The sequence below is a fragment of the Oncorhynchus keta genome, chromosome 33 (assembly GCF_023373465.1).
Source record: "Oncorhynchus keta strain PuntledgeMale-10-30-2019 chromosome 33, Oket_V2, whole genome shotgun sequence".
Classification (NCBI taxonomy): domain Eukaryota; kingdom Metazoa; phylum Chordata; class Actinopteri; order Salmoniformes; family Salmonidae; genus Oncorhynchus; species Oncorhynchus keta.
The window spans coordinates 5,932,524-5,943,281 of NC_068453.1; the positions used below are offsets into that span (position 1 = coordinate 5,932,524).

The following is a 10,758-nucleotide window of genomic DNA, read 5'->3' on the forward strand; positions in this document are numbered from 1 at the left end:
AACTGCCAACAGTATCATCCAAAAAGAAGACATCCTAATGACAAATATCTCACATAAGCATTATTATGTAAATAAAACATCTTATTTATCAATGTTATCTAACTAATTCTGATTCGTCTATCACAATTCACACCAAACATTAGCATACTTTATATACGGTTACACACGCACCTATCACTTAGTATTCCATACATAAGTTAAGGCCATGCAACCTGAGTTGAAAGCTGAGTGAGGTACACATGTACAATACATAAACAGATGCATGTTCCATATACAATACCTTTCAAAAGTTTGGGGTCACTTAGAAATGTCCTTGTTGTCCATGAAAACATACATGAAATTAGTTGCAAAACGAACAGGAAATATAGTCAAGACGTTGATGTTAGGAATATTATGAATAAATGACTAAACAATATTCTCATTTCAAATGGATCTGTAACTAAGTAAACTTATACTCTGTTTTATTATATCTGATTAACAATATGAGTTCATAAGAAGGGATTGTGTGACAGGGACAAGGAGTAATTAAAGTTAATGAACACCATTCCCACTAGGCAGAGAGGAATGGGATGGGGATTAAGTAAGCAGATAAGGTAGTTAAAATATGTTTGAACCGACAAAACTTAGCTCTGGGGTGTTTTAGATAAGGCAGTGAGTGCATTCCTAGGTTTTCTGTTAATTAGAACTGTCAGCTAAGTGGTGATCGATAATGGTGAGGGGTCAAGAGTTAATTCAGTTATGTTGTGTGTCCTCTGTGTGTGTTAGTGAGTTGGGAATGAACTTTTAAACTCACTTAATTCTAGTTCGGGAGGAGGGGATTCATTCTAGAAGCAATGAAATGACATCATGTTATTGTATATAAACTGTTGCTCGTGGTAAAGTGGCAGCGCGCTCCGAGAATAAATTCTATTATCTATTATTGATAAGACTGGTCTCCGTCTATTTGATGCAAACAAGAATCTTACAAATTCTCATAAAATAGATGAAGGGAATTCAATTAATGAAAACATATTGGAATAACTAAATTACAGTAACAATTGGTCCTACGAGCGGATTCCACAAACTTGCCACTGTCGTCCGAAGGGAGAGCCGAAAGCCGTGCACGGACGGGTCTGGACTCGTTATTTAAAGACCTGGCCTCTGAATTGAGGTTTAAAGAACAGGCCGGTATTAGATCTAAGGGCGACAGAGAAGGTGACGGAATCGAACCGGCATTGCTTTTCCCCAGTCTACAGGACGACGGTAAATAGTCTTTATTCTCGAATTTGGGAGGAATGATGAAAGTTATCTTTGATTTGTTGTTGTAAAAATATTTAGATTTTATAAATAATAGTAGCTTCGCTATTCCAAACAGATGTGTTGGGTTACTTGTATGACCAATATACAAGGATTGTGTGTGTGTCACGATCGTCGTAAGAAGCGGACCAAAGCGCAGCGTGGTGTGAATGCATCATTTAATAGATGACGAAAAACACCAAGTAAACTGTACAAAAACAATAAACAAATAACGACCGTGAAGCTATAATGAGAACTGTGCTGACAAGCAACTAACATAGACAATCACCCACAAACAAACAGTGAAACCCAGGCTACCTAAGTATGATTCTCAATCAGACAACTAATGACACCTGCCTCTGATTGAGAACCATACTAGGCCGAAACATAGAAATCCCAAAATCATAGAAAAACAAACAGACTGCCCACCCCAACTTACGCCCTGACCATACTAAATAATGACAAAACAAAGGAAATAAAGGTCAGAACGTGACAGTGTGACAGGTCTGACATTACCTGTGGTAAGGTGCACTACCGTAAATAACATAGAACTTAATTAATAGATCCTGGTTTTGCAAGCCGAAGGGTTATTAAGGGTGGGATATAGTAAGTTTTGTTAGATAGGACGGCCGTTTTGTACAAATAGGATAAGCATTAATTCAAAAGACCTAAATGAGGATACATTAGGCTTGGTGAGAAGGCAGGGTAATCCTAGGCGAACGGAAGGAGTGGGAGGGAAACTCAAAAAAAGCAAAGTGAGATTGGATAAATACAACCGGAGTTTAACCAGGGATGTGTGTCCCCTGGGTAATAACTGATAGATGTGGAAGTGAGATCTAATGTCCGGTCGATAGCAACGCTATGGATACGTTTCCAGGGAAGAGAATCATAGAAATGCATACACATAGATTGTAACTAGGTAACGGTATATAGCACATTCATAGATCATAGTAATACACACATAGAAGGTAAAAAAAATTGAAAGGCATAGATAAGTGATTAAATACCATAGCTACTAGTAAAGGCAAGGATTTATCAAACATGGGAAGTAAATCCTCAAAGGAGGTCCCGGTGTTAACAGGGGACCAACGGTGGATGGAGCAGAAAGATAAGAGAAACATAGAAGTCTGTCCAAAATGGAGTAAGCAGTATGAATTTGATGAATGTTGAATGATGAATGTTGAAAAATGTTGAAAAATTAGAGTTGCTTATAAAGCAGATACATAAGGAATGTGGAAACGATGTGAAGAAGCAGAATAAACAGGGGTTGTACACAGCCGGAGTTTGGCTTTCAGAAGCAAAAAAGAGAGTTGAGGGTGAAAATAGGAGGAAACCCAAAAAGAGCCAAGATGCGCTGCCCTCCGCTCCCGCAGATGAAAAAGTTAGCCAATTGGGCGGGGGTGAGGGTGACAAACTATATCCTTCTCGAGTATACCAAGAATACAGAGGTAATCCTGTCGATGAAATAGTGGTTGTGAGAATACGGCTGCAGGAGCGACCTGCAATATCACCACCCATATATGTGAAGCTGCTGAAGATGAGGGAGGGATAATAGAGATAGAAAAAGGAAAAAAAGTCTAGAAAAGTGGATAAGGTGAGTCAAAAGAAAAATATCAAATGTTTTGATTGTAACGAAACTGGACATTTCGCCCGAGAGTGTAACGCCCCTGCAAACGTTTACCACCAAGATTGTAATTTATCTGAGGGGAAGATCAGAGGCGACAATCAGAGGCGAAAAAAAGGGGGTCAGATACAAAGAGAGCGAGATGAATGAGAATCCTCGCTGAGGAAAACTTTGGGCTTTTAAATTAGGGCTATTTTCTGTTGTCCCGATGCCAGAGTTACGAATACAGAAAATTGTCAAATGGGTATTTTTGCGGAGAATCTTAGTCATTTACATAGCGTTGGTGGTATAGTGGTGAGCATAGCTGCCTTCCAAGCTGGAGTCACAGGTTTGGTTCCCAGCCAAGGCGTTGACTAAATTCAGAGTTTTTGATTGTAATTAAATTAATTGTATGTTTTGCCGAGAAAGATATGGTTGCTAGTGTTTGTATAAGATATAAACTGAACGTTTTAATAGTTTTTTTGGTTCAAATTGATAGAAGGGATAAATTGACCGTTTTTAATAGATTGTTTAGGTTAAATTAATAGACTAATTCATTCAGTTTAAAATAATGACGAAGCAAATTGTGATACAAGATGATGTCTGTTCACTAAATGATCTGTTTGAATAAAGTATTGGGAATAGATTCGTAATTAAAATGCTGAATCAAAGACGAGGCAGTTACTTAAATCTAATTCATTCTAAATAATAATGAAGAGACAATTACGATAGATTTGTGCCCATCGAAATGTTCTTATATATTTAGCGAATTGAGAGATTAGAGATGTTGATTGAGGTTGTAAGTTCTAATTCAAGATTCAACAGATGCGATGAATTAGGTTTGGTTTATGGAACCCATACTACTGTTGCTGCAGACAGCCAACAATTATTTACAATTCATTGAAAGTCGTTGCGGCTTGGGTCTAGGTCGAGCGCCTGTTGATGACATCACTCGCAAGGCACTTTTGTCGTGACAGAGAAAATTGTTTGTGTCATTTAGAGGGAAAATGTGTGCATTATTGTTTTGAATCACTTTTTAAAAGTTGATAATACATTTACAAAGACATTTTTAAAAGTAGCTGTAAGTTGTCAGGGTAGTCAGGAAAGATGCTAAAAAACTAGCAGCAGATTCGCTAGGTGGGCATCATTGATTTGTGGCGTTTATTGGACTATATTTGGCTGTGAGAAAGGGAGATTTGAGTTTCTGAATCGATGTAGCATAGTGAATGCTAGTTAGGTGTTTTGTGTTCTTCTGGGAGAATGGGAGTTTTATTGTCGCTCTTTTAGATGTTTCCTGGGACTATAAGCTTGGGGAGAGTGGGTGAGATTGAGGCCATAAACGACCAAATTGAAAAAGGCCTGGAGGTTTTTGTTTTTCATTAAGGTTTGCAAATATACACACGTAAAACATTTGCTAGGACTATTTGTTTTAGTGCAAAGGTATTTTAAAGGGGCACGCTCACATATGGAATTTACTGAGTTTTTATTTTCTGAGTTTTAATTACACAAGTGAATTTTATTTTATTTTAAGGATAAAGGGTTCTTTAATATGTCTAATGTGGTATGGAACATGACTATAAAAAGGGTGGTATGACCTTTGACCTTATAATGGCTCTCTCTTGGGGTCTGATCAGCCTCAGGGGAGAGCCATTTGTATAATGAATTTGTGATCATTTGGGATACTAGTTTTAAGGTAAATTAATTATAATGGAGTTTATAGTTTTGGGATATAATTATAGTTTGAACCACAGATGAGAAAGTGGTTCAGGATTCTGTTTTACAACATTGGCTGTGAAGTTTTTGAATGGGCTATTATTGATTTGGTATTTTAACAGAAAAAAAATCCTATTTATCATTGATAATAATTAGGGGGAGATAAGATACATTGAAGTTTGGATAGGATATATATTAAGCCAATAGGGCAGGATATTACATAGAAAAATAGTGATTTTATAAGCATTAAAAATTATTAATGAAAATAAATAAGTTTCATTTCTTAGGTATATTGTGATAAATTACTGTAGATAAGGTATTCCACACTATGCAACATATTTTAATGTATTGATTAAACAGATTTTAAGGTTAATTCATGTTATTGTCAGAAAAAATACTGTGGATCCCTGAAGGAAATAGCTTATTAGTGTAGGAAGGATTTGATATGGTTAGCATTTGTTTTGGCTTTGTTTGACTATGAGGTTTTTATTTAAATAGTATTACATTTAACAGGGATATATAACATCTGTGATGATTTACGATTATTGTTAGGATCAAGATAGATTGATTAAGGAAATGTAAGGACTTTAGAGATTGCCACTCAGACATGTTTTTTCTAAAATCAATGATTTTAGATAAAGTCAAACAGTGAGACGCTTAGTGATATTTGAAAGATAGGAGAGAAAAGGGTTACTGTTTAAATTTATAAATATATATATATATATATATATATATATATATATATATATATATTTAAGAACATATACACTGCTCAAAAAAATAAAGGGAACACTAAAATAACACATCCTAGATCTGAATGAATGAAATATTCTTATTAAATACTTTTTTCTTTACATAGTTGATTGTGCTGACAACAAAATCACACAAATTATCAATGGAAATCAAATTTATCAACCCATGGAGGTCTGGATTTGGAGTCACACTGGCCTCCATGTGCTTGTATGACCTCCCTACAACGCCTGGGCACGCTCCTGATGAGGTGGCGGATGGTCTCCTGTAGGATCTCCTCCCAGACCTGGACTAAAGTATCCGCCAACTCCTGGACAGTCTGTGGTGCAACGTGGCGTTGGTGGATGGAGCGAGACATGATGTCCCAGATGTGCTCAATTGGATTTAGGTCTGGGGAACACGGCCAGTCCATAGCATCAATGCCTTCCTCTTGCAGGAACTGCTGACACACTCCAGCCATATGATTGTCCAGCATTGTCTTGCATTAGGAGGAACCCAGGGCCAACCGCACCAGCATATGGTCTCACAAGGGGTCTGAGGATCTCATCTCGGTACCTAATGGCAGTCAGGCTACCTCTGGCGAGCACATGGAGGGCTGTGCGGCCCCCCAAAGAAATGCCACCCCACACCATGACTGACCCACCGCCAAACCGGTCATGCTGGAGGACGTTGCAGGCAGCAGAACATTCTCCACGGCGTCTCCAGACTGTCACGTCTGTCACATGTGCTCAGTGTGAACCTGCTTTCATCTGTGAAGAGCACAGGGCGCCAGTGGCGAATTTGCCAATCTTGGTGTTCTCTGGCAAATGCCAAACGTCCTGCACGGTGTTGGGCTATAAACACAATCCCCACCTGTGCACGTCGGGCCCTCATACCACCCTCATGGAGTCTGTTTCTGACCATTTGAGCAGACACATGCACATTTGTGGCCTGCTGGAGGTAATTTTGCAGGGCTCTGGCAGTGCTCCTCCTGCTCCTCCTTGCACAAAGGCAGAGGTAGCGGTCCTGCTGCTGGGTTGTTGCCCTCCTACGGCCTCCTCCACGTCTCCTGATGTACTGGCCTGTCTCCTGGTAGCGCCTCCATGCTCTGGACACTACGCTGACAGACACAGCAAACCTTCTTGCCACAGCTCGCATTGATGTTCCATCCTGGATGAGCTGCACTACCTGAGCCACTTGTGTGGGTTGTAGACTCCGTCTCATGCTACCACTAGAGTGAAAGCACCGCCAGCATTCAAAAGTGACCAAAACATCAGCCAGGAAGCATAGGAACTGAGAAGTGGTCTGTGGTTATCACCTGCAGAACCACTCCTTTATTGGGGGTGTCTTGCTAATTGCCTATAATTTCCACCTGTTGTCTATTCCATTTGCACAACAGCATGTGAAATGTATTGTCAATCAGTGTTGCTTCCTAAGTGGACAGTTTGATTTCACAGAAGTGTGATTGACTTGGAGTTACATTGTGTTGTTTAAGTGTTCCCTTTATTTTTTTGAGCAGTGTATATATATATTTTGTTGCTAAAGATGTGGGGCTCAATGACGGGTCACCACTGCATAGGAGATTTGATGATGTTGAAGTTGAAATGGGGCTGGAATAGTGGAGGCCGCTCCTGTTTTCTTTGTGTCTTGTGGTAACTCTCCATGGTTCTAAACCAATAGATGTTTCGTAAAATTTCGTAAACATGAACTTGCTTGACCATTCTGTAGGTCATGTAACTGTTTGCTACATGCAATATGGTTGGTGTATTTCACCAACCAGAAGATGCTCTCCAGTTTTGTGATGAAACAAAGGTGTGGTTGAATTTATTCTGCAACTGTGTCTTCTTCTTGTCTTTTTTTATTTAACTAGGCAAGTCATTTAAGGACAAATTCTAATTTACAATGACAGCCTACCCCGGCCAAACCCAGACAACGTTCTGCTAATTGTGCACCATCCTAAGGGACTCCCAATCACGGCCAGATGTGATGCAGCCTGGATTCAAGCCAGGGACTGTAGTGAAGCCTCTTGTACTGAGACGCTGTGCCTTCGACCCTGCGCCACTCGGGAGACCAATATATATATACAGTGAGGCAAAAAAGTATTTAGTCAGCCACCAATTGTGCAAGTTCTCCCACTTAAAAAGATGAGAGAGGCCTGTAATTTTCATCATAGGTACACTTCAAGTATGACAGACAAAATGAAGGGGGAAAAAATCCAGAAATTCACATTGTAGGATGTTTTATGAATTTATTTGCAAATTATGGTGGAAAATAAGTATTTGGTCACCTACAAACAAGAAAGATTTCTGGCTCTCACAGACCTGTAACTTCTTCTTTAAGAGGCTCCTCTGTCCTCCACTCGTTACCTGTATTAATGGCACCTGTTTGAACTTGTTATCAGTATAAAAGACACCTGTTTGAACTTGTTATCAGTATAAAAGACACCTGTCCACAACCTCAAACAGTCACACTCCAAACTCCACTAGGGCCAAGACCAAAGAGCTGTCAAAGGACACCAGAAACAAAATTGTAGACCTGCACCAGGCTGGAAAGACTGAATCTGCAATAGGTAAGCAGCTTGGTTTGAAGAAATCCACTGTGGAAGCAATTATTAGGAAATGGAAGACATACAAGACCACTGATAATCTCCCTCGATCTGGGGCTCCACGCAAGATCTCACCCCGTGGAGTCAAAATGATCACAAGAACGGTGAGCAAAAATCCCAGAACCACACGGGGGACCTAGTGAATGACCTGCAGAGAGCTGGGACCAAAGTAACAAAGCCTACCATCAGCAAGGGCATTGAAGATGAAACGTGGCTGGGTCTTTCAGCATGACAATGATCCCAAACACACCGCCCGGGCAACAAAGGAGTGGCTTCGTAAGAAGCATTTCAAGGTCCTGGAGTGGCCTAGCCAGTCTCCAGATCTCAACCCCATAGAAAACCTTTGGAGGGAGTTGAAAGTCTGTGTTGCCCAGCGACAGCCCCAAAACATCACTGCTCTAGAGGAGATCTGCATGGAGGAATGGGCCAAAATACCAGCAACAGTGTGTGAAAACCTTGTCAAACGTTTTCTGTAAGTCTTCACCTCTGTCATTGCCAACAAAGGGTATATAACAAAGTATTGAGATAAACTTTTGTTATTGACCAAATACTTATTTTCCACCATAATTTGCAAATAAATTCATAAAAAATCCTACAATGTGATTTTCTGGATTTTTTTCCTCCTTTTGTCTGTCATAGTTGAAGTGTACCTATGATGAAAATTACAGGCCTCTCATCTTTTTTAAGTGGGAGAACTTGCACAATTGGTGTGTATGTATGTATGTATGTATGTATGTATGTATGTATGTATGTATGTATATATATATATATATATATATATGTATATCTCATGGTAACAAGGCATATGAACTAACAGGTTATAAAGCAAACAATGCAATTGTCACAACACAATAGGTTGTAACCAACCAAATTATAGCTATTTTTTTGGTTTGGCTATCCCAGTGATTTTACTCACACACCGCTACTGGTAAAGACCCAGCTCCCAGGGCTGATGAGAGCAAGCCCCCGTTTCTGAAGTGGAAAACTGCTGCATATTGGATGATGTAACTGAGTGAGATCTGATGGAATTTCGCCCTGTTGATGTTGACTTGTGGAGAACAGGCGATAAATGGGAGAATGAAACATGTGGGCCATTAAAATCAGCATAATAGTGTGCAGTATAAAATAACTGCATAAAGACAAAGGATTAGGCTATTTCAATGAGCTATTATGGCAAACATTTCGCTATTATCACACATTTAATTTAGGACTTCAGGATTGTTTTCGTTTCCAATAAATGCATGGGTCTACACAAAGAATTTCTATTAGGCCTACATCTATCTACAGATGAGCAGGCTACATTGGGAGGTTTATTCTCTTGCGTCTGAGCTGAGCTGTGCGTGGGAGCAGACAGGCAAGGAGCTGTCAGCGGCACACAAACTCCACGGCCACAAATAACATGATAATTCCCAGATGCTGTCTTCTCTCCTCCATCCTCATACATGCATACACTCTCTCTCTCTGTTTCATGCGAATAACATATTGGACTGTGACACACAACACAAATCTACGATAGGCAATAGCCTACATGTTTCATTATATTACGTGGCACGCAATTGAATCTAGTTCCAAAACCGTTATCTGTAAAAGGCAGCGGATGCTGAGGCAGAGATGGGCTATGGGTGCAGCCTTGCAATGAAACTAAAGAAAGGGTTGACAAATCTTGGAAGATGGACGTATCTATAGGCTACATCAGTTTAGGCTAATGTACTTACTCTGCGTAACCAGTGGCCCACGGCAATCTCTTCGTCTCTTTGGGGATGAGAATCGGCCGTCCTATGTGATCTGCGGAGCACTCGATTTCATCCTGGGTCAGTCCTAGGAACTCGGGTCTCGTGTATGGGAATTTCAGCGGCAGTTCTGATCCGGAATAGTCACCTTCGGCGCCACCAGCCACAACGCCTCCCATGAAATTGGCCACCGCAGATTTAACCCGAGTGAGCATGTTTGTGCCGCGTCGTGTGTCGGTGCTGTGCGGTGCTCCAGCGCGGCTCCCCTTTCCCGAATTTCCCCCCAGCTCGGCGACACGTTTCGACGACAGCGCGAAGGATGCAAAAAATACCTCCTCCTATTCAGGATTTTATTCAAAGCCGCTGGAGAGAGAGCTAAAGTCCCCTTGTGGACGCGGAAATACACTCGCGATTAACAGAGTCATGTGATTCCAGCCTATCAAGCTGCTGGATTTGGTCGCCAGGGCCACCGCACGAGCACTGAGCTATAGGGTTGACTAACAGTTGAGGGTCAAAGGTATCACTTATCCTGTGATCTTGAGCATTGTAGACAACGTCTACAACCTGTCAGGGACAACCCCTGGACTTACACACATCGTGGACTTTCCCAGAGGTGTGTGTTATCGCGGGGCAACTTTGGTTTTAGAAATGGGGGGGGCATTTATATATCTATATTTTTATTTTATTTTTATAAATGTTTTATCCAGTCGGTTAAACACTTCAAAACACCCTACCTGACCATTCTGCATGGTCCTAAAAAACACTGTTGCCTTGTTTGGCATCACATTCAAATGATAAAACTGGAGGAGACAAAAATGCAATTTCTGAATGTTGTCCCCAGTGAAAGTTGCTTCCCTGTGTGTTATTATAATTGGGTCCGCAATATGCCAAAATGCACTAGCTGGCACTAGCTAGCCCTACCTGGTTGGCTACTGGCTATAGTCATGCTAGCTAGTAGTAGCTAGCAGTGACAAAAATAAAAACATGAACTGTTCTTCTGTGTTTCATGGAAACACCCAAACATTACACTTGAAATCAAATATATGTATTTAATGATAGACTCATGGAGAACCAGGCTTCCCTAATATGGGTAAGCCTGGGGA

The 10,758-nt window shown here is 40.5% G+C and overlaps 1 protein-coding gene across 1 annotated transcript in view; it reads right to left on the bottom strand.

Moving 5' to 3' along the window:
• LOC118366101 (protein phosphatase 1H-like) overlaps positions 1-10,239 on the bottom strand; it is a 54,613-nt gene extending 44,374 nt beyond the window's left edge. Inside the window, exon 1 of the mRNA XM_052491733.1 lies at positions 9,641-10,239. Coding sequence (XP_052347693.1) covers positions 9,641-9,870 — 230 coding nt within the window. The 5' untranslated portion in view covers positions 9,871-10,239. The remainder of the gene's footprint in view (positions 1-9,640) is intronic.
• Between the last annotated feature and the right edge of the window lie 519 nt (positions 10,240-10,758).